The following is a 20,886-nucleotide window of genomic DNA, read 5'->3' as shown; positions in this document are numbered from 1 at the left end:
TGCACCGCGCTCTATGGTCCCAGCCGCCACCGCGCCTACTGGCCGCTCTGGGCTGCAGCGCCCCATCTCCATGGTAGAACCGAGTGGAAGCGACACTCTAGCCTCCAGGTCCGCCAGAACTCGCTCGCCCCTGGCGGCCCCGAGCCGCTGCCCGCCCCGAGCCGCTGCCGCCGTACCGCAGCCGCCGTACCGCAGCACATGACGCCACTGCTCGTTCTGAACACTTTATTATTTCCGTTCGCGCTCGGTGTCCTCCCGTGAGGAGGGAGTGGCCGCGCCGTGGGGACGGGGGATATGCCGAGCCCGGCGAGGGGCACCGTGGCTAGGGAGAAGAGGACGCTGGAGAGGAATGGGGCAGGGAAGGGCGCAATGAGAATCTGGCAGCGCACAACGCGGTGCCCACGGCGTGAACAGGACGAGGCTGCGCTCTTGCGGCCCCGCCAGACCGAGCCGAAGTGCCATAGGCCGAGCGCTCGACTCTGCCCGACCCACCTGTCCGTGAGGTCCCGGGGTGGGGGAGTGAGGCAGGGGAGCGAAGGCAGGAACGCAGCCCCAGTGCAAGGTCGGGGGCTGCGTGCCCACCGTCGAGTCCCCAGGGCCAGCGGCTGGACCCCAAGGGACCATGGCTCCTCGGCCGAGGGGAAGGACGAGCAGCTGAAGTGCAGAAGTGATTCCAATGACAAGTAGTGTTATGTGGGACCCCGCACCCTGCGGCAGGGGAGATCAGTCAAAAGAGATGAGCTGGGCCTCGCTGCCGCCCTGGGGCTGCTGCACCGCGGCAGGTGCTGGCGGGGGCTGCTGCTGCTGGGGCGCTCCTCCAGCAGGTGTCATCTGGAAGACAGGAGGTGACTTTGTCACCCTATGTACCCCTCTGGGACCCCAACCCCACCAGGGCTGCAGCACTCACCTGCTGGTAGAGGGGCTGCTGGCCAGGCAAGTAAGACTGCTGGGCTGGCAGGCTGCTCATTGTGGCTTCCTGGCCCGGCAGGGCTGACATGAGGCCCTGGGAGGGACAAAGGGGCGGCCGTCAGAGAGGGTTGGGGGTTGCATAGCCCCTGCAGTGCAGAGGTGAAGACTCACAGCTTCTGCCAGGCCTCCCCCTTTCCTGCAACCAGTTCCACAGGCTAGAGACAATGTGCAGCTTGCCTCCTGCCATGCCTGAGAATGGGCAGGCTGTGCTCACCTGCATGCCATAGGGCTGGTAGCCCATGGAAACTGACTGGCCACCCATGTAGCCCATGGCACCCGACTGGGGGGCCTGGGAGATGGCTGGGATGCTCTGCGACTGCGAAGCTGCACTCTAGGAAGGAGATCAGAGAGAGGATGCAGACAGTGATGGCTCATCTCAAATTAATGCTTCAGGACCAGCACCACCCTCTCAGCTCTGCTAGACCTAGGCTGTCTTACCTCTGTGCCATCAGGAGCCCAGGACTGGCTGTGACCACAGCCTGCTCCCACAGCCAAAGCAGTGGCAGATCCATGACCAACCAGCCCTTTCTCCCTCCCTCCTCCTCTCCTCTCGATGCCAAGATGAAGCAAAGTGCCCCAGCCCTTGCCCTAGCCAGTCACAAGCCACTCTGCCCTCACTTGCCTGGTAGCCCTGTGTTGGGGTGGGCTGGTAGGATGAGTATGCTGGAGTGGTGGTGGGCACTGCCTGCCCCTGTTGAGCTGCCTGTCCACTGCCTGCACCCGGCTGGTACATGTAGGCATTCACCATGCTGGGATCTATGGTAGAGTGGACAAAGATTGAAGCAAGCAGCTCGCTCTCAGCTTCCACCTGCATGGGATCAGCTCACTGATGTACCTGTCCCTGTGACGGGCATTGCAGTGTATGGCCCTGCGCCCCCTTGTGCTGCCTGGTTCATGTACACACTGTGCATGGGAGAACCCTCCACAGAACTGGCCGGGCTGAAGGTGCCAGGGAAGCTGGTGGGCCCAGAGGGCTGGTAGATCACTCCGCTGGCTGCCGGCATGGCCTGGAGCTGTTGAGGGAAGAACAGCAAGCTTTAGGCCACATTCACAAGGACCTGGTGAATGTGGTGAATGCCTTTGGCCCAGCAACCATACCTGGGCATAGGGCAGTGAGAAGGCTGGCATCTGGGCTCTCATCTGTATGGTCTGCTTCTGCTGCTCCAGGCGCATCTGCCTCTCTTTCTCCTGCTCCTGCAGTCGCTGGATGGCCAACTGCCGCTGCATCTCCAGGTACTCCTGCAGGAACAGGACTGTGATGTCTGGAAGCTGGGATTCCACAGCATTCCCTGCTGCTAGGGCAGGGAGGCTGACTAGCATAGCCCTGGCTACCCTGCAAACTTTTCCACGTCTCACCTGCTTCTTCTGCCTCATGATCTCCAGCTTCTGGGCCAGCTGGATCTGGCGCTGGCGCTCCGCCTCCTCTGCTGCGCGGCGCAGCTTCTCCCGGTGCTCCTCTCGTAGCGCGTTCAGAGCCCCACGAGCATCCCGGATCTGGGCCAGTTTGTCCTGCAGCCCTTCATAGTACACTGTGGAAGGGAGAGGCAGCCTCAGGTACCCCCTGGAGTGCTCAGGCCACCCCTGCCAAAACCAGCAGAACATAACACTGGCTCCTGTCCAGAGAGACTGTGTCACCAGAATGCCGAACCGTGGCACTGGAGGAGGTCCCAGCAGCTGCCCACTTCTCCCCAGACTGCCCGCCCATGCCCGCCGCTGGGCAGTGCCCACATACGCCTCCGCTCATCCAGCTGGTTGAGCAGCTCCAGCAGCTGGGGGTGCATGTTGTTGATGGACTGGAAGAGGGACAGTACAGCAGAGTCATTGGTGATGCTGCGGCCCCGCATGTGGTTGCTCTTCATGCGGTTGACAAACGTGGTGACTGCATTCTGCAGTGCCTTCAGGAACTGCTCATGGTTCTCCTCCGACTCGCCGTTCTGGTACTGCTGCTGGAAGGAGAGGGCAGCACATCAGCCCCTGCTCTCCTGCACTGAGAGCCTGCAGAGCTGCCTGGCAGGGCTGAATAGAGGACTCAGGCACTTCTGACTCTATAGAGCTGCCGCAGGTCCAGGCTCCTTCCTACCTCGACCACCCCGAGCGGGGTTGGGTGGGGTTCCCCGGGCTGAGCAGCTGGCTCTGTGAGGGACAGAGGTGCTGAAGGCGTGGGGCTCTTGCGAACTTCCTCCTGCTTCTTCTCCCAGTAGTTGCGGTTCAGGTACCGAGCCAGCTGCAGAAAGAGAAGCAAGATGAGCACTACTGCCCCATGGGGAGCAAGTCTGGGCTGTGGACTAAGACCTGGATCCTTACCTCTGGGTCTATGTCCTCAGCCAAGGGAGCAGAAGAATTCTGGAAAGAGACAGACAAGGAAATCCACTTCAGAGACCCACAGCTCCCACCCTGACATCCTGCTTGGGCTTGGCCATGCACAACCACCAGTGCTGAGCACTAGCAAGAAACAGTAGACAGCCATCTCCTTCAGCCAGACACATGCTGCAGCTGCAGGAACAGGAGAGGCACCTAAATGCTGGCTGAGTGCAGACCTTTGCACTGAAAACACAGCAGTGCAGAGAGAGAGCATGAAACTGAATGGGGCAAATCTTTTCTCTCGGCACAGGGATTACATCTGATGCCAGCAGGGCAGGCTTGGGCTAGGGAAGCAGCTTGTGCCTGGCCACTTCAGATGCCAGGGACTGCTGTGAACATACCACGGGTGGGGAGTAGAGCGTGCTGACTGGGGGAGCTGAGGATGTGACAGGTGTAGGTTCAGCCTTCGGGTACATAGAGTAGGAGGTTTTCTGCCTCTGCAAAACACAAAACCAGACAACTCCACAACTGTCCAGACTCCTTCAAATCACCCAGTCAGAAACAGACTGGGTACATGGGTGGACGAGGCTTCCAGTGATGGCCAGGCAGGGCCAGCAGAATCAGCCTCATATTTTGAGTGATTCCCAGCATGGCCAGGGCTCACAGCTCAGGCACAGCTGGTTCTGAGGTTCAGGACTGCAACAGCACATGCCTGGATCTGCTTTTGCCCTCTCATTCCACAGGCCCTGCAACCTGCTAATGTCAGGACAAGCCTAGAGCTGTTACTGCCCAGCTAGGACATGCCCAGCATATATGTGCTGTTTGGCAACAGCTGTATGGCAACAACCACCCCAGATGCCAAGCAGGGCACAAACCATCCTCTCCTTCTCTTCAGCCTCTGACTGAGACAAGGCAATAGCAAGCTGGAGCTCTTCCTCCTCTTGCAGAGCTGTCTCATCACGCTTTGGAGGCAGCTGTGAGTGGAAAGATGAGAGAGTGGTCAGTAAAGGGATCAACAAGCAGGTCAGGGTCACTGGATCACTAACTGGGAAACTGCTCACCTGGGACTGCTGAGACAAGGGACTGGTCAGGTACTCAGGAGGCAGTTCAGAGGTGGTAGAAGCTTTACCCTCAGCTTTCCTGCAGTCAGAAAGAGGCGACAGTGCAGGCTGAATGCTCCTTCCTCTGCCCTGGAGCCCCAGCTCTGTGCAGCATCACAGTTATAAACCCCATTCCCAGGAGGGAAGGGAGCCCAGCCCAGCCTGCACAGCTAAGGAAGCTCTTGCTCTGCTTTGCAGGAAGGTGGCTCCACACCAGGCCTCTCCCCTCGCAGTCCCAATGGCTGCAGGCAGAGAAACACCACCGAAGGTACTGACTTGTTCAGATGCTCGTAACAGGGCTCGCAGACTCTCACTTCTTTCTCAATGCCAAACTTGGGGATGGTGGAATACTTGGAGGAACATTTGCCACAGAAGATCTGCCCACAGGCCCTGCAATGATGCTGCAGAAGATGGGAGACATCAGTGCAGCAGCAAGACATCCCTTGACCATCAGACATCACTCAAGACACTCCTGGCCCTTCCCTGCTGGTGGCTGCAAAATGTAGTTCAGCCCTGGCACTTCCATGCAGGCTGAGAGAGTGCTGCCAGCCTGAGGGGGCTGAGCAGGACCAGTGGACCCAGAGGGGCAGTAGCAGCACCCACCTTCCGTGTGACAACCCCGAACTGCACTCGGCATCTGTGACACTCCTCAGCATCGACCCAGTCCGGAGCCTGGCAGGGTAAACAAAATTGCATCAAGAAGTGTCTCCACTGAGCCTTTCAGGAGCTCCCACAGCTGACCACAGCACTCTCATGAACAGGGAAGGCTGAAAGCATTTGCAGTTCAAAGGAAATACTAATCCTCACAAGTTTTCCCCTCTCATGGAGACTGTGATGCTTTCCTAGTTAGATATTTTCTAGGACTGTGTCTGCACAGGAGTCACTTCAGCTGGCATCAGTTCAGACTGCTGTGCTGCTGGAAAGCCACTAGGTAGGACAGAATCAGAGTCACAGCCTGGTTTGGGTTGCAAGGGACCTTTAAAGGTCATCTAGTCCAAGCCCTCTGCAGTACGCATGGATATATTCAACTAGATCAGGTTGCTCAGAGCCCCATCCAGCCTGAGCTGGAATGTTTGCAGGAATGGGGCAACTACAAGCTCTCTGGGCAGCTTGTGCCATGGTTTCATCACCTTCACTGTAAAATATTTCTTCCTTGTATCTAGTCTAAATCTTCCTCTTTAAAATCTTCCTCTTTAAAATCACCACTCCATGTTCTGTTGCAATGGGCCTTGCTATAAAGTCTGCCCCATCTTTCCTACAGGCCCCTTTTGAGTACTGAAAATTTCCAACAGGGTCTCCTTGCAGCCTTCTCTTCTCCAGGCTGAATAACCACAACTTTTCCAGCCTGTCCTCACAGCAGAGTTGTTCCATCTCTCTGACATTTTTTTGTTGCCTCCTCTAGACTTGCTCCAACTGCTCTATGTCTTTCTTCTGCTGTAAAGATAAAGACTATCTCCTGTCCTGGTCAGTTCTCCCCTCAATCTGGTAAGTTTAGGCTAAATTGCTTTACACCAGCCTAAAGCTGCCTGTGTGACAGTAGGGAGCAGCATGTACTCAGTAAGGTCTCTGATCTGCATGAAATGGAGGAATGCAAGAACTGAAAGTTTAGCAGGAAGGGGACAGTAAAGCAAGGTCTGTCCTGCAGCATCAGCTCTCTCTCTGGCAGCAGCACTCACCCTTTCTGCAGCAAACATGGCATCACTCTCCTTGAACTCTGGGAACACATGACCTGTGGGAGAAGTGACAGTGTCCTTCTGTGAAAGGGCTCCTCTGGCACATGCCACAGGTCACAGCCATGGATTCAGCTCTGCACATTGTCCCCAGCCATCATCTTCCTCTGACACAGCTATGTGTGATCTCACTGCCACAGGAGCCTGGGGGCAAAGCCCACACAGGCTCTCGGCCAGACTCTTGAGTGCACCAGAAAGGGACAGTGGAGCCCTCTGGAGAAGGCTTATTTCTCAACACCTTGAACTGAGCACAGAGGGTAAAAAGTCATAGCACGGGCTGATAGAGCTGTAAGTCTCACTCCCTGACTGGCAGGAGTGTGGTAACGCTGGCCTGGCATGGGATCAGGACCTCCAGGATTTGCCACAGCCTATGGAGGCAGAGGTTGTGATGCCCAGAAAGAGGCAGATAGCAGCATGTCCCTTCCCTCACTGGAATGCTGCTATCCCAGGGGCATACTGACACAAAAACTGGGAGCAATAACCTATTTGGAAGTGCTAAAGAAATCTCAAGAGGAAGGCACCACCCCAGTGTAAATCCCTTCCCAGAGAACACAGGGATTTGCTGCCAGGTTCCTGAAGAACAATAACATCTGCTTTTCAGTCTCACTGCCAACCCATGGCTGGGCTGGAGGCCCAGAGTGAAGCAGCTCTGGACCCTGGGACAAGAGCTGTCCCTCTGCAGTGGGACTTACTCCAAGCTTCACTGGGCACTGGGCACCAAGACAGCTAGTCCAGATTTTGCAAGCACTAGGCAGAGTCCTGAGAGTGATTCCTCCTCCTGCAAGGCCCCTTCCAAAGCAGAGGTGCTTGGCCAACTGCCCACCCACCTTCACCCAGTGAATGCTCACCTTCAACCTTCATTATCTGGTAGGTGTCCTGCACCACCTTGTACTTGGGCTCGTTGCGGAAGGCGTGAGCCCAGGCCTGGATGAGATACAGGATCTTGCTGCGGACGCTCGTCTCCACTTGCCTCTGCACACAGAGGGAGGAGAAAAACAAAAGAGCTGAGAAAAAGGAAACCTAGAGGATGCTGTGAATCCCCCAGAAAAGAAGCCAAGAATATCATTCAGGGGAATAGAGACTTTAGAGTACTTGTGTGAAGCAAGAGCTGTCAGAAAGCTTCAAAAAGGACAATCCACATCATGCTCCTTCAGCTTCCCCACTTCCCCCACAACCACAAAAAGGTCCTTCAGAGCAACACGGACCTACTGGAAGAAAAGTCGGGTTACAATGCTCTGAACCCTCTGCCCCAGACTCACAGAGAAGGTCCCTGGGCACCACAAGCACTGGCCCCACATCTCTGTTCACCTCCCCGCAACAGCTGCTTGTCCAGCACTTGCAGGACCTACAGCTCCTGAGCTGGGCAGAACAGCTCAGCCCACCTCACCCGAGTGCAGGCACCACAAGCTCACGGGCAGAGGGATGTCTGGAGGGTGTTGGTGCCAGGCTGTCAGCAACCCCTTCCCTAAGACTCCTGCCTGGGAACACCCAAAACCAACTCAGGGTGTGACACGGTCAGGACAGCTGGGAAGCCTGGCCTTTGGAGGTAGAAGTGCTTGTTTCACAGTTCAAGGAGATGGAGGAAACTTGGCAAGCCTGTTCCTACCCTGGCCAGCCTCCGAGACCAGCCCTGCCATCAGCTGACCGAGTCATCATGCATTCACATGACCAGCTGCCCCAGAAATCCTCTGGGAGGCAGAGGAGCATTGCTAAGCTCTGATTTCAGCTGTGAGCTCAGCCCACACAGCACGACTTACTGACAGTTAATGGAGCTCTACACTGCTACAAGATTTGGCAAAATCCTGCACTCCTCTCATGTCACAGCCTTGAAGCTGCTCAGAACTAAACCATTTTACCAGCACTGGGCATTCATGAGCAGCAAAGTACCAAGTGAAGGAGGAAAACAGGTCTGTAGGAGTCATGAAACTGTGGAAGTAGACCAGGACTGGAGTGGGTCACAGGAGCTCTTGATCTGATCTCTTCAGCACTGGAGTGGCTGCACTACTACACTTGGCTGTCAGCACTGGAGTGGCAGCACTCCTGTCTCAGCAGGAGATCCTGCACTGAGACTAGGTCAGCCCTAGCAGGAAGGTGACATGAGGGAAACACCCTGTTAAGGTGTGTGAGGTGATAGGACTCACTCAGCTCATTCACCAAGTATCTTGAGTCATCTGGAGGCAATAAAGGAGGAACAGCACTACCCTGGCAAGCTCCTGTCTGGGCATCACTGTTCTGGAGCTGGGAGTTGGGAGTCAGAAGATCCTGTTTTCTCTTTCCAGACCAAGGACACAGAGAGCTCCTGCAGGCATCATGTTATGTCAGACTGGCAAGTGACAGCTTGACTACAGCCTGTCAGTGAAAACAGCCAGGTCTGCACCCTGTGAAGTTCTCCAACAGTCCCACGGGCCAACAAAAGGGCCATGATGAAGAGAAAGCTTCTGAGTTTTCACACTGCTGCATTCCCTCCCTAGGGAATTCTCCTCGCTGCTGCTTGGGTCCTGCCTGCACCTTCCAGACCATCACCTCCATTCTCCTTTGCTGCCTTAAGCCAAGCCAAGCACTGCCTTAAGGAGTATTTACTATTAAACACTCCAGACCTTTGCAGCATAATCTGACCTCACTTCACAGTGCAGGCAAACATTCCCTTTCTTTCAGGACACCTCCTGTCCTTAGCAGGTGCTCCTCAGCAGCCTGCACATCACCCCATAGAGTTTGCTCTTTCCTGAAGCACGTTTTCAAACAGCTCCCCTTCTGTTCCTTATACAAATGAAAGAGGGAACATGCAGAGATTTTTCTCCCTCTCCTGCTTCTCTTACAAGCTCATCCAAAACCAGCAGCAAAGTAAGGTATCTTTACCTTGAGTATTTCCTTCAGTTCCTCCATAGTCTGTTTATTGGCCACCTCATCATGGACTGTCTGGCCACAGTTTTTAACCACTGACTCCATGACCTGCAAGAGCAAAGGACAATATTGAACCACCACCTCTGTGCCTGTCTGTGGCCCACCACACGTCCCAACACAGGTTACAGGTTTCTGCCACAACACACCCCAATGGGGACACCATTTCAGCAATAAGCAGCTGAATTAGGGCAGCATCAGGCAGAGAAATCCACACCACCATACTGGAGAGTGAGCCACACTTTGGCTGCACAGTGGCTTTGTACCTCTTGTGTGTAGAGACAGAACCCAGGGACACTGTCTCATGTTCCAGCTTTGCCTATTCCTAACTCCAAGACAGAGCTAAAGAACAAAGCCCACAGCCTGCTGATCAGTGATGAAACCTCCGACCTGGAGCCAGGAGGAGGCAAATCGAGCCATGGCTCTGGTGTTCCCCATGTAGGGAATGCTAGACAGACTAGGCAGTCCAGAAGTAAGCCAGGATGTTCCCTGACCCATGGGCTGGGCCCTGCAGTGCTTGTGGCTTGGGCTGACATTACCTCCAGTGCGTAGAGTGCCACATGGGGATTCTTGTCATTGACTTTCTTCTTGATAGCACTGACAGCATATTTTGCTCTGGGTAAGGAAAAAAAGAGAAGGTGTCCTCAGGTAAAGAAGAATCTGAGGAGGAGATTCCACCTGCTGCTGCTAACCCACTAACCCCTACCCTAACAAAAACGTACAGTCAGCTCTGACCTACATGTCTGCCCTAAAGCAAACTGGGAAGAGAATGAACAAACACATTCAAGTCTGAGTCTCTCTGGGGATGTCAGGCCAGTGGTACCCTGCAGCTCCAGAGGTCAGAAAAGTACCTCAGCACATCAGGGTGAAGAGGACAACTGAAAGCCTTTTCCAAAAAGGGGTAGTGGGATGTGTGTTACTGCAGGCTCACAGGTTTGGGACCCTCATGCTTTGCCTGCAGAGACAAGAGCTGTGCTGACAGCACGTCAACAAGTTGACAGCACTTACTGGGTGTCTCCCTGACGGATCATGTCACAGATCTGCAGGATGGATTCCCAGTCTGTTTCCAGGAGGAGCTGGCTCGTAGCCTTATCTGCAAGGAAGAAACACATCAGGCTGCCTTAAGCAGTTCTACTGATTTCTCCGCTGCTCCGTGACCACTGATGCATGTGCAAGAAATGCCTTCCGGCGCCGGCGATGCCTCGGATCCGAGCACACGGCATAAAGCCCCAGATTCTTCCCGGAACGCACCAGCTCTTCGCTTTCAGGGCCCCCAGGGCGTTCGGTAATCCCAGACCTGCCCTACCAGCTCCTGAAGGCCGGGACCCGGACTCGCCCGGGCGATGCTGAGTCCTGGCCCCAGCTCAGGCAGCGCCGTGCCTAGCGGCAGCAGCCCCCAACAGCCCCCCCGTCCCAGCCAGCACCGTGCCCGGCCTCCCTGCTAGGGCCGAGCGCTGCGGATCTCGGCCGGGACGAAAGACGCGACCCTCGGCCCGGCTCGGCTCCTGCCCCCGCCCCGTCCCACTCCACCCCGCAGAGGCCACGGTCGATACCGAGGAGCCGCTCGAAGGTGCCGCCGCCGCGCCCCATGGTGGCCCCCAGCCGCCGGCCTGGCTCTGCACCACCGCCCCCTCGACGGGAGCTTCCGCTTCCGACTTCCTGCTTCCGGCGGGGCGGGGCGGGGCGGGATGGCGGGCCCGGGGCGGCTTCCGGCGGGGCGGGGCGGGGCGGGGCGGGATGGCGGGCCCGGGGCGGCTTCCGGCGGGGCGGGGCGGGGCGGGGCGGGGCGGGGCGGGATGGCGGGCCCAGGGCGAGCGGCGCCCACGTGCCTGCTGCTCGGAGCGGCGGGCGGCGGCAAGACCCTGCTGGCCAGGCGGCTGCGTCATATCCGGCGGGACCGGGGGGGGACCGGGGGGGGACCGGGGCGGGCGCGGCGGGGCGGGCGGCGGGTTTTGTCTGCATCCCGTTCTCCATCCCAGCATCGTCGTGTCCTTAACCCGCGGCACAGCTGAGCGCCGAGGCGGGGCCTGTGGAGCTGGGCGAGCCCCCGGCCACGCTGCCCACGGTAGGCAGCGTGCGGTGGGGGCCAGGAGCCGGTCGACAGCCTCGATGCGGCCGAGGGGCTCCAGTGGGCAGGCACGGCCGCACCCAGCCGGTTCCTTTCCCGGCAGGTGGGTACCAATCTGACCGACCTGCGGCTGCCGCGGAAGGTGACGGTGCGGGAACTGGGCGGCTGCATGGGCCCTATCTGGCCTAGCTACTACGATGAATGCAGCGCTCTCCTGGTGAGCGGTACCGGAGCCCTGCACAGGGGACCCCCGCCACCACCGAGGCGGGGGCAGCCAAGCGGGACGCCGCCCCCGCCGTGTACCTCGGGCACACCCACACTTCCACCCCTTTCCCGTTTCCTGCAGTTCGTGGTCGACGCAGCCAACCCCACCCAGGTCTCCTCGTCCTGCGTCCAGCTGCTGTCCGTGCTCTCCGCAGCGCCTCTCGCCTCCGTGCCAGTGCTGGTCCTCTTCAACAAGATGTGAGGAGGGTGGTTGGCACCGAGGGTGGGGGCATACGGGGGCACCTGGAAGTGCAGCAGCTCCCGAAAGAGCTCCTCTGTCCCTTCTATCAGGTGATGCAAGAGGGAGTTCGTAGTGTCCTGGGGAGAAGCAGCTACGTTTTGCTCTGCTCCCCAGACCATCTGGGCCTGTGGAGATTCCTGAGCCAGGGGTTTGGCTGTGCAGGAGAGCCATGGTGGTGGGCTAATGCAGCCTCCTCCTCCTGACTGCAGTGACCTGCCCTGCTACATGTCCCTGGCAGAGATGAAGTCGCTGTTCCGCATGCAGGACATCGTCTCCTGTGCCACGCAGCCCATCGCAATGCTGGAGACCAGCGCCCGCAACGGCACCGGCCTGGCCGACGTCCTGCAGTGGCTTCAGGCTGTCCTCGGAGACCAGCGCTGACCCTCACCCAACTCCTGTCACCGAAGAAGGTGGCTGGCAAGCAGCTGCCCTGAGCAGGACCCGGGACAGCAACAGGGACTGGTGGAGAGTAGGAGCCCTGTGGGACTGTACAGTAAAACTTCCACCATAATGTCCAGGCTGGTGGCTGAACTTTGCTTGGGTGGAAAGATGGACTTTTGGGGGTGGGATGAATGAGAGCCTGAAGGGCCAGACTGTGCTGGCACCTCTGCCGACAGGGGAGGGTGATCACAGTGGTCATGGGGAGTGGAGGCCAAGTGCATTTGGTGCTGCTAACAGGAGCTTAGGCCCTGTGGGCCTCATGCCAGCCAAGGCATAGTAAGGTGGCCATGGGGAACGTGGACTTGAGTGGGTGCTGGGAGCCAGGGCAGGCTGAACTGCAGGGATGACTTAGCTGTGGATCTCTCATGAACTGTATCAAGTGCCAGCCTGTAACTGCTCTCCAGCACTCACATGGGCTGGAGAACCCAGCCCATGCCTGCATGGATAACCTGTGTCTGCCTGCACTGATAACCCATCCCATGCCTACACTGACAGCCTAGTCCAGTCTGCAGATGGCTAGGCAGCTGCCTCCCCAAGCTGTGCCAGTGCCAAGTCATGGGGGTATTTGTGACTGTCTGAGCCTGGCACTCACCATTACACAACCCACACTGGGTCTGTCAGTGCCATGCTGCAGGGATGATCAGCTGTGCAGGACTGGAGACTGCTGACCAGTGTTCTGTCATGGAAAGGGGCTCCCTGGGTGGGGAGCAACACACCACAGTGGAAAGTGGCTCCTGGGGCCTTATGCAGCAAGGTGGCAGTGGTCCTCACTCCTGCCGGTGTGGGCAGAGCTGGGCTCTTACCCAGGGCAGCCTGATGGGCAGAGAGGCTGTGCCAAGGAGCCTGAGCACACCCTGCACACCTCTAAGTGACGCTGACACACCAAACCTGCTTGCCAGCTTCTAGCATGACCAGTCCAGACAGCTACACTTTAATGGGCTGGGCAGCCTGCAGCCAGGGCCAGTGGGTTCCTGTGCCTAGCACTTGGCATCATGATGGTTTTTCCAGGCCTGTCTTGCTGGTAGGTGCAGTGTGTTGCAGGGTGCCTGGCCTGAAGGCATCCACTTGCCTCATCCGTGGGGGTGGCGTCAGCCAGCTGCTCTCCTGATGAGCCGGACGTGGGACTGGAGATGGGTCAGTGTCTGGCAGCTGCTGGCTCCAGCCTCACTGCTCCTAGGCAATGCAGAGGGAGCTGCAGGTTGTCTCTGCTTTGCTGTCCTCATAGACTTCTGGAAACAGCCCAAGGCTGTTCTCTAGGCAGGCTGGGACATGTACAGGATGGGGAGAGCTGTCCTCTGCTGACACTACCCTGTAAAGAGGCTCTGCTACTGAGCAGCCTGGAGCAGAGCTATGTCCTGGGACGTGATGGCAGTGCTGTTCCTGCTGTGTCCCCAGCAGCTCTGGGCACTGGGAGCACCCATGTGCCTGTGTCACAGCATCCCCAGTGGGTCCTTGATCAGCTGTATGCTGGAGGCCGCTGCAGTTCCCATGGTCCCGGTGCTTTCTACACCACCTCCTGGTGGCTTAGAAAGAGATGGATCCAGTCCCTGGCTGCAAGTACAGTCCTGTCCTGCTTCTTCCTGGGACGTCTGTCAGTAAAAGGAGAGATACAATCCCTGAGACCCTGTGTGTCTGCTAGTGGGGACAGACAGCACTGCCCCACCCTGAAAGCAGAGACGACTATCTTTAAATGTCCCTGTCTCCTTCCTGTTCCCCGTCTCAGTCCTGACCCTTGTGCTGGTTCTGCTGGCCATGATGCCATCCCCAGGCTACAGCAGGACCAGAGATTCAGCAGCCCTGGGTACTGGGGCAGCCCAGCAGCCCAGACGCTCCCTGGTGTATTCAGCCCTACATCCGCAGCCAGCAGAGTGAGGGGAAATAAAAAGCTGCCTGTCGCTTCATGGTCCCTGGCTGGGCTGACCCTGCTCTGGCACAGCAGAGCAATGTCCACGTGTCCAGCCAAGCTCCCAAAATGCTGGGATCCCTTTCCCCTTCATGAGGCCTCACCTGGAATTTATGTTTCTTTCTCTCTCTCTGCTCATAAACAGAGTGAAGCTTCTCAATAAGAAATCTTTTATCTTCCCCCTCCTGCAACAGCAAGGGCATTGCAGTGAGCAGCCATGAGATGTGCACTTCCATGGCCAAGGTGGCAGCAGTGCCAGGGTTAGAGCCTGAATCTGACAATGCCAAGGTTGAACCAGGGTGTGGAGCAGCTGGTACCAGCCAGGGGCAGGGGGCAGAGCTCACACACATTGTCAATCTGCTCCTTCAGCAGGCGGATGATCTTCCGCTGGCCTCTCACCACTTGGATATTGAAGTAGATTGCAGCTCTGCAATGACAGGTAGAAGGGGCAGGGTGGAAAGCTGGGGGATGCTGCACTCCTGACACTGGGGTGCAGAACTCTGGAGTGATGCATCAGCTCTCAGCTGTGATGGTGAAACCCTCAAAGCATGAGTCTAGGGTTCAACCTCAGGCTTGAATCTGCACTCACAGCAGGACTCCAGACAGGAAGAATGGGAGGAAGGTGTTCTCCACTAGGTTCTGTTGGACCCAGGTTAGCCAGGTGATCTTTGGGTTAGACTTCTCCAGCACTTTCACCCAGGTCTTTCCTGACTCATAGATGGTTTCTATCCCCTGGAAGGGACCACAGGTTTCTGATGGCCGCACCCTGAGCAGACAGATCAATGGGGTTAGTCAGAGCAATGTGCAGCCTGACCAGCCACTACCAGCACAGGGCACTGTCTGGCCTTGGGTATCCATCCTTCCAGGGACTAAGCCTGTCTTGCTCCAGCCATCCCTCGATGAGGAGAACATTCTTATCCCCTTGTTCAGCATCAGGAACAGTGGGAAGAAGTGGGCACAGGTCAGCTGCTGCAATGCAGTGATCAGCCTCAGCTGACCAGCACCACCCTGCCTGGGGCAGCATCACACAGCCCTGTGCTGGGTGTGATGCTACATGTGCCACCACAATTGGGGAAGCAGGACCTGCCCATATCCCACTACTTCACCAGGTGGCTCTGTGTGCTGCGTGGTAGTTAAGCAAGTACTCACGACCAGATGGTGTAGGAGATGAAGACAGCTGCCCCTAGGAAGAATGGGAAGCATAGCAGGGTGATGAAGACAGTGCTCATGCGAGATGCTTGCCAAGGCTTGCTGGGAGACTGGCAGTTCTGCATCAGGCTGGTCTGCAGACAGTGAGCAGAGTCCCACATACTGCATCTCTGGGGAATCAGCCCAGGAGCACAAGCAGGATGAGCTGCCCCCTTCCCACTATCCCATCCCTCCCACCCTCTGAGAGCTGAGCAAACATGGGGACACCCAGTCCCCAGCAACACCTCTCCCAGGAGGATACAGCTGCTAAGGCAGAGGCAGCAGTGTCAGCATCACTGCAGGGCTGCTTGTCACGGGGACACATGGAGAGCTGCAAGAGGGTGGGGGTCAGCTCACACCTTTTTGATGTAGAACAGCAGCAGCAGCTTCAGCATCTGAATGGCTGGCAGGAGTGGTGCAAAGAGAATGCCCAGCCTGGGAGAAAAGGAGGAAGATGAGCTTGTCCTTAACCTGGGCCCCAGAGCCAGTGCAGGCAGAGCCATGGGCAGCACAGGGCACTGACACCAGCTGTTGTCAGGCCTTCATAAAGCAAAGAGCAGCTACACTGTGCTGGGTTTGCTGTGCAACCCGTTGGGGCTGGGCAGTGGCCAAGCTTTTGACATCAATGAATGAGCCACATCAGGCAGGAGATGTCTCACCAGGTCAGAGTCTGCCCATAAATCAGCTCCAGCACGTTTCGGGCGATGTCAAACTCAGGCCTTTGCTTCCTCTTCAGCCTCTTCTCCAAGATCAGCCTGGAAAGGAGCGAAGCACTGCTCCCACATTGCTGCTGGGGGGATGCTTGGCAGTCCATTTCCCCCTGCCGGAGTCTGGGTGCACCAGGGCAGCACTGGCCAAGCAGCAGAGAGCTGAGGCTGTGCCAGGGATGCCATACTGGTAGGAGACCCTTCCTGGGGCATGTTACCTCCAGACCAGCTCCCCAAAGAGTGTGTCCAGCAGAGTGAATATGAAGTCCATCACCACAAAGCGATACAGCTCCTGCCCCACACATGTCTCCCAGCACTGGAGAGACAAGGAGAAGTGGCATCAAGCAGGCAATGAGGCTTCTCTTCCTTTACTTTCCTGTGGCCCCCAAGGGGTGTGAGGGGTTATGAGATCTTTTCCTCCCTTATGCTCTTTTCCTAGCTGCCCCATGTTTGGGGTGCCCCTGTGTGGTTGTGACCTCTCTCTTCCTAGCAAAGGAACAGGCAATGCTTGCAGTGCTACCTGGTAAAGCCCTGTCCCTGCTGCCTGCCCAACCCAGGACAGGAGCCTTGGCTTTGCTCCACAGTCTCTGAGCAAGGGATAGTCTGCATGCCATGGCCTCCATGGTGGCAGCACTGACCTCTTCTGTTGAGCAGACAACTCTCCGGCTGAGCCACTGGTAGCAGAGCAGACCAAGGACCACCATCTTCAGAATGAGGTTCCTGGGGAGCAGAAGCAGTTCTGGGAGCCCCTGAGCCCTGGGGATGGAGGGGCTGAGCCCTACCGGGAGATTGCCCAACCCCAAAGTCTCCTCCCACCTCATAAGTGAGGGTGCACCCCAGCCCCAGCCAGCCCGACCTGCTGATCGCCACGTAGACCCGTGCCACAGGGGAGTCCTGTTTCTCCCATATCGCCAGCAAGTTGTAGATGTGGGGCATCAGCGCGTTGAGGAGAGACACCACAAAGGGCAGCACCAGCAGGATGGCTTCCTGCTGCCACTTATCACCACCCTGCGCTCGGTGGTCCTGCTGAACCTGGTGAGCAGGTACCAGAGTGAATGTATGGCTGCCAGCAGCCTGGTGCCAGTGGGGAGGGTAACAAATGCCTATGCCAGGAGGAGAGGTGCAATGGGGCTGCCTCTGTCTCCAATGGCTGCTCTGGCCTCCTGGCCCAGTACCCCAGCCTGCTACATCAGAGCAGGAGATCCCATGGTGAGGGGCAGCACTCACCACGTGCATGTGCTCTGAGAAGTAGTGCACAGCTATTGCACAGCCCAGCACTGTGCCCAGAGAGAGGGTCCAGGCCAGGAAAAGCACAGTGCAGTGTCCCAGACACTGGCAGAGGCTCAAGGAGCGGGACCGAGACCTCTGCTCTGCCAGCAGTTCCTGGAAGAGAGCAGAGCCAGTGCTGCTGAACATGCTTTGGGCCCAGATCTGGAGCCAGGGTTTGTCCTGCTGCACTGAGGTGGGACCCAGAGGGATGATGGACAACACACTGGTGGAAGGTATGGGTTGGTATTTGCAGCTGCAGGGCTTCCCAGTGCAGCGGGTAGGAGAGGGATGCTGAGCCCTGTGGTTTTAAGGTGCTCCTATGAGCACCTTCACCTGCTGCTCAGTGCAGGGTGTGTGAGGACCAAGTCCAGCCCCGCTCCTCACCTTCAGCTGGGTGCAGATGTTCTGGCACTGCAGCTTCACGGAGCGCCTCTGGATCACCTTGAAGTCCCAGGCACAGAAGACTTTGACAGCCAGGTCTCCTGTGGAGCTGCCCACACGGTAGCTCTCCCGAAAGGAGCGGGACATGCTGCAGTGAGGAGAGGGGTGTCAGGGCATCAGGGCTGAGTGAAGAGGACAAGGCTGCCAGTGCTGACCCACCTGCACATCAGCAGGATGCAGGTGAGAAGGAAGGAGACCCCAACACTGAACAGGTAGGCCAGTGGCATGTTGTACGGGAATGAGTGAGCTGTGAGGGGACAACTGCTGCCACTGGGGCTGGAGACACAGGAGTCATCGAGGGTGACGTTCCTGTAGTAGCCATAGTACAGCAGCGAGTGAGTGAAGTAGCCCTGTAGGATAGGAAAGCACATAACAGGGTCCACAGTGATCTCACTGGTGCCAAACTCCCTTCCCAGCCTGGCACATCTGTGTCAGTTCACATGGACATAGAGCAGTGGGCTGGGGCAACACCAGGTATCACTTTCCACACCCACAGCCTAGAGCCCCAGCTGTATGAAGGCAGGGACAAGGACATCTCTTTGATAGAGATACAGAGATGAAGAGAGCTGGTCCCCAGGCTTGGAGCAGCCCCTGGCCCTGGGGCGCTGGCAGTGCTCACCGCTCCTGTGAGGAGCTCGAGGCCGGTGAAAGGCTGGGCATTGGCCAAGTCGGGGGGATACGCAGCCTGCATGGCCACCACGAAGACCACGAGGATGAGGAATGAGATGGTGTTGAACAGAAGGAGACTCTTGAGGAAGAGGAAGTAGCAGAGGACACTGGAGCCGAAGCGGCCACCTATCTGCTTCAGGGTGTAGTGCCAGGGCCGTGCAGCGGCGAGCAAGGAGAGAAGCCCGTACCAGAGACCCCGACAGCCCTGGGGAGAGGGAGCCTGTGGGGAGCACTGGGTCCAAAGCCTGAACCAGAGCTCCCAACACCTGTGCCAACCTGTGTCCCAGACTTACGAGAAAAAGGGAGTCTTTGAACCCTCCACGGGCAGAGGAGGGCATACGGCACTGGATAGGCTGCTTCATGACATCCCTCACCTCAATCGGCATCCGCCTGTCCAGCAGAGAGGCGTGGCAGAGGGTGGGATGAGCCTTGGAGTGGCTTCAGCTATAAGACCTCTGCCTGAGGGTGGCGAGAGAGAACCTACCCGAGATAGCGCTTCTCTGCCAGGCTGAGTGGCACGGTAAGCAGCATGCGGCTGCGCTGGCTGGGGGTGAGGCTCAGCAGCTCCTTTGCCAGCAAGATCCACTTGTCTGGGGACACAAGGGGCTCAGTGGGATACTGCCAGCCAGGACAGGGCATGCCTGTCCCAAATCTAGCATAGGAACAGTGCCCAGCACTTTCTGGGAGGCTCTCACCTTTCAGTGCGGCTCTGACAGGGTCATTCTCCAGATCATACTGCCGCAGGCTGGGCCGTGCTGTGCGGCTGAGCTGCTGCAGGGGCGGGCGGCTGTTCCGGCGCCGCAGCCGCGCTGTGCGGTTGTAGTACTGAGAGATGATGGCCCCGCGGCTGCGTCCTGTGAGCGAGAGCAGGGCACGGAGTGGGTGGCCACGGAAGAACAAAGCAGTTGAGAGATCTCTTCCCGGGGGGACCCCGGGCTTAGGGAAGGGCCAGAGGATGTGTGGCACCTACCAATTGTGCGACTGGGCATTTTGGCAAGGATCTGCAGGCAGGTGGAGGAGTAGTCGGGGTGCCACTTGCCCTGCCTGGGCTCCAGCCAGGTCGTGGCACAAGCATCTGGGACAATCAGGTGCTCTGAGAGAGGAACTGCAAGATGCAGAGTGGTGAGAGCCACAGTACCCATGGCTCTGATCCCTGTGGCCCTGCTGCTCTGCTCTGACACAGAAGCCAAGCACCTGCCCTGATGTGTGCTTCCCCTGAAGCAACCCCTTCTCTGGGGATCCTCTGTGTCCTGATGGGCAGGTCTGTCCTGCTGTTTGTACTGGCAAAGGTGCCACTGGGATCCTACAAGTGCTTTGGCCACAACCTCGGCACAAGCCCAGGCTAGGCCAGGCATAGTAGGGGGATGGTGGATGGCCCTGGGCACACATGCTGCCCCTGTTTCACCCCAGCTGCAGCTCTTTACCTCTGCCCCTTGCCTGCATCTCCAGCTCCAGGCTTGCCTCTACCAAGCTGCTCTGCTCCTGGATGAGCTGGTGGAAGGAGGTATGCAGAGCTCCTTCACTGTCCGGGCTTGGCTCCTGGCTGCAGGGACACAGATCCACTCACTTATGGCTGTGCTGGGCAGTGAAGCCCGAGGATGGAGCCTTGGCAAAGCCTCACCATGCCCGGTGGAATGGACGCCTGGTGCCTGCTGCGCACAAGGACTGCCATCCACCGGGAATGCTGGGCAGGGAATGTGGGACGCCAGAGACCAAGCACGCAAGGGCTCGGAATGGGCAGGTGCGCACTCACTCATCGTTGTCGGTGTCCTCAGGGACGCGGAGTGTGAAGGATGGCAGCCGGGACATCCTGGATAGGTAACAAGGCTCTCACTGCCCTGCCACAGTGGACGGCTGGGCCTAAGCCGACTGTGCTAGGGACACCCACCGGCACCTTGGCTTCCACGGAGTGCTGTTTGTACTCGGGATCCTGCAGGCGGGAGTGCGAGAGCTCACAGAGTTAACCCGGGGACTAATACTGGGGCCAGCACGGCTCGGCGCCCCAGTAGTCAGAGACAAGCGGCGGGGCAGGAAGGAAGGGCGGACGGATGCGGGAAGTGTCTGCGCTGGTGGAGCCCGCCCCGGGACAGGGAGGCTCCGGGGCCGGGCTCGGTCGGCTGGGGAAGGGCACAACAGAAGCCACAGCCCCGAGGCAGAAACCTCTTCGCCCTCCCGACAGCGCCGCCTCGAGCTGCCGGGTCCGCGCCACCCACACCCAGATGCCACCGCCCGTCGGAGCACCCTGCCTTTGTCTTTCTTCTGTCCTTCCTCCTCCACTGCCCCCGGGCACAACCGATTCGCTAAGCCACATCCCAGTGCCAGTCGACGAGGCGGTGGGAGCAGCTCCTGCTGAGTCCCCCTTTCCCCTCTGAACACGCTCACCCGGGCCGGCCGGGTGCCGGGACTGACCCGCAGCACGAAGTACGTCGGAGGGCGCTGGGCGTTCGTTGCGGAGCTAGCGTAGGGCCGGCCGGCGATCCCCTACCCCACGGCAGTGCCCCAGACACTGCCCCGGAGCCGCAGCACCGGGAAACACGGAGGCTGCTGCCGGCCTGCCTGATGCCTGCGGGGCTTAGGGGCACCGGAAAGACGCGGAGCACGCCTCAGCAGCTAGACGACAGAGATCTGCTCCCACCTGCCCAAACACGGGCCATTCCGCTCCACCCCACCCCGTCGTGTCTCACCCGTCCCGTCCCG

The 20,886-nt window shown here is 58.3% G+C and overlaps 3 protein-coding genes across 13 annotated transcripts; 1 reads left to right on the top strand and 2 right to left on the bottom strand.

Annotated features, from left to right (window-relative positions):
• Positions 1-211: 211 nt before the first annotated feature.
• HGS (hepatocyte growth factor-regulated tyrosine kinase substrate) lies at positions 212-10,657 on the bottom strand. 3 transcript variants are annotated; one of them, XM_064150820.1, is made up of 21 exons: positions 10,552-10,657; positions 10,007-10,091; positions 9,538-9,613; positions 8,957-9,049; positions 6,949-7,072; positions 6,047-6,099; positions 4,974-5,042; positions 4,647-4,771; positions 4,332-4,410; positions 4,146-4,244; positions 3,672-3,767; positions 3,274-3,312; positions 3,050-3,193; positions 2,702-2,915; positions 2,326-2,498; positions 2,068-2,208; positions 1,805-1,982; positions 1,592-1,725; positions 1,184-1,300; positions 908-1,003; positions 212-831 (listed from the first exon to the last, which is right to left on the bottom strand). In XM_064150820.1, the coding sequence occupies exons 1-21, from the start codon at positions 10,586-10,588 to the stop codon at positions 724-726; spliced, it is 2,280 nt and encodes a 759-aa protein (XP_064006890.1). In that variant the 5' UTR covers positions 10,589-10,657; the 3' UTR covers positions 212-723. The 3 variants fall into 3 exon arrangements, with proteins under 3 accessions (XP_064006890.1, XP_064006891.1, XP_064006889.1); XM_064150821.1 differs by having other exon boundaries at positions 2,702-2,912; XM_064150819.1 differs by having other exon boundaries at positions 2,702-2,912; positions 4,146-4,410.
• Positions 10,658-10,793: 136 nt separating this feature from the next.
• ARL16 (ADP ribosylation factor like GTPase 16) lies at positions 10,794-12,086 on the top strand. The gene is made up of 5 exons (XM_064150818.1): positions 10,794-10,883; positions 11,006-11,063; positions 11,170-11,283; positions 11,413-11,528; positions 11,781-12,086. Exons 1-5 carry the CDS (start codon positions 10,795-10,797, stop codon positions 11,950-11,952), a joined length of 549 nt encoding a protein of 182 aa, XP_064006888.1. The 5' UTR covers position 10,794; the 3' UTR covers positions 11,953-12,086.
• A 283-nt stretch (positions 12,087-12,369) lies between these two features.
• TMC6 (transmembrane channel like 6) lies at positions 12,370-20,862 on the bottom strand. Of its 9 annotated transcripts, none has more exons than XM_064150806.1 (22): positions 20,599-20,862; positions 20,078-20,119; positions 19,943-19,999; positions 19,614-19,732; positions 19,160-19,294; positions 18,885-19,043; positions 18,674-18,779; positions 18,483-18,579; positions 18,140-18,394; positions 17,680-17,870; positions 17,464-17,608; positions 17,038-17,193; positions 16,667-16,842; positions 16,449-16,530; positions 16,029-16,126; positions 15,763-15,858; positions 15,463-15,538; positions 15,065-15,198; positions 14,505-14,681; positions 14,264-14,342; positions 14,020-14,100; positions 12,370-13,601 (listed from the first exon to the last, which is right to left on the bottom strand). In XM_064150806.1, the coding sequence occupies exons 3-22, from the start codon at positions 19,996-19,998 to the stop codon at positions 13,443-13,445; spliced, it is 2,577 nt and encodes an 858-aa protein (XP_064006876.1). In that variant the 5' UTR covers position 19,999; positions 20,078-20,119; positions 20,599-20,862; the 3' UTR covers positions 12,370-13,442. The 9 variants fall into 9 exon arrangements, with proteins under 9 accessions (XP_064006876.1, XP_064006878.1, XP_064006882.1 ...); XM_064150808.1 differs by having other exon boundaries at positions 20,084-20,119; XM_064150812.1 differs by lacking the exon at positions 19,614-19,732 and having other exon boundaries at positions 20,084-20,119.
• Between the last annotated feature and the right edge of the window lie 24 nt (positions 20,863-20,886).

This window comes from Pogoniulus pusillus, chromosome 11 (genome assembly GCF_015220805.1).
Source record: "Pogoniulus pusillus isolate bPogPus1 chromosome 11, bPogPus1.pri, whole genome shotgun sequence".
Taxonomy (NCBI): domain Eukaryota; kingdom Metazoa; phylum Chordata; class Aves; order Piciformes; family Lybiidae; genus Pogoniulus; species Pogoniulus pusillus.
This window is presented reverse-complemented; position numbering and strand designations above follow the sequence as displayed.

What these genes read in the sequence shown, in the direction of transcription:
- TMC6 (XM_064150806.1), bottom strand. Translation starts at nt 19,998, where the DNA reads ATGTCCCGGCTGCCATCCTTCACACTCCGCGTCCCTGAGGACACCGAC. An exon ending in TCGAGCTCCTCACAGGAGCG is followed by an intron (nt 17,871 to 18,139) that starts GTGAGCACTGCC and finishes CCTATCCTACAG; the next exon opens with GGCTACTTCACTCACTCGCT. An exon ending in TATGGGCAGACTCTGACCTG is followed by an intron (nt 15,539 to 15,762) that starts GTGAGACATCTC and finishes CTTTTCTCCCAG; the next exon opens with GCTGGGCATTCTCTTTGCAC.
- ARL16 (XM_064150818.1), top strand. Translation starts at nt 10,795, where the DNA reads ATGGCGGGCCCAGGGCGAGCGGCGCCCACGTGCCTGCTGCTCGGAGCG. An exon ending in CTGGCCAGGCGGCTGCGTCA is followed by an intron (nt 10,884 to 11,005) that starts TATCCGGCGGGA and finishes ACCCGCGGCACA; the next exon opens with GCTGAGCGCCGAGGCGGGGC. An exon ending in CTGGTCCTCTTCAACAAGAT is followed by an intron (nt 11,529 to 11,780) that starts GTGAGGAGGGTG and finishes TCCTGACTGCAG; the next exon opens with TGACCTGCCCTGCTACATGT.
- HGS (XM_064150819.1), bottom strand. Translation starts at nt 10,588, where the DNA reads ATGGGGCGCGGCGGCGGCACCTTCGAGCGGCTCCTCG. An exon ending in AACTGAAGGAAATACTCAAG is followed by an intron (nt 7,073 to 8,956) that starts GTAAAGATACCT and finishes CTCTGTGTGCAG; the next exon opens with AGGCAAGTGGAGACGAGCGT. An exon ending in CCCCGCTCGGGGTGGTCGAG is followed by an intron (nt 2,913 to 3,049) that starts GTAGGAAGGAGC and finishes TCCTTCCAGCAG; the next exon opens with CAGTACCAGAACGGCGAGTC.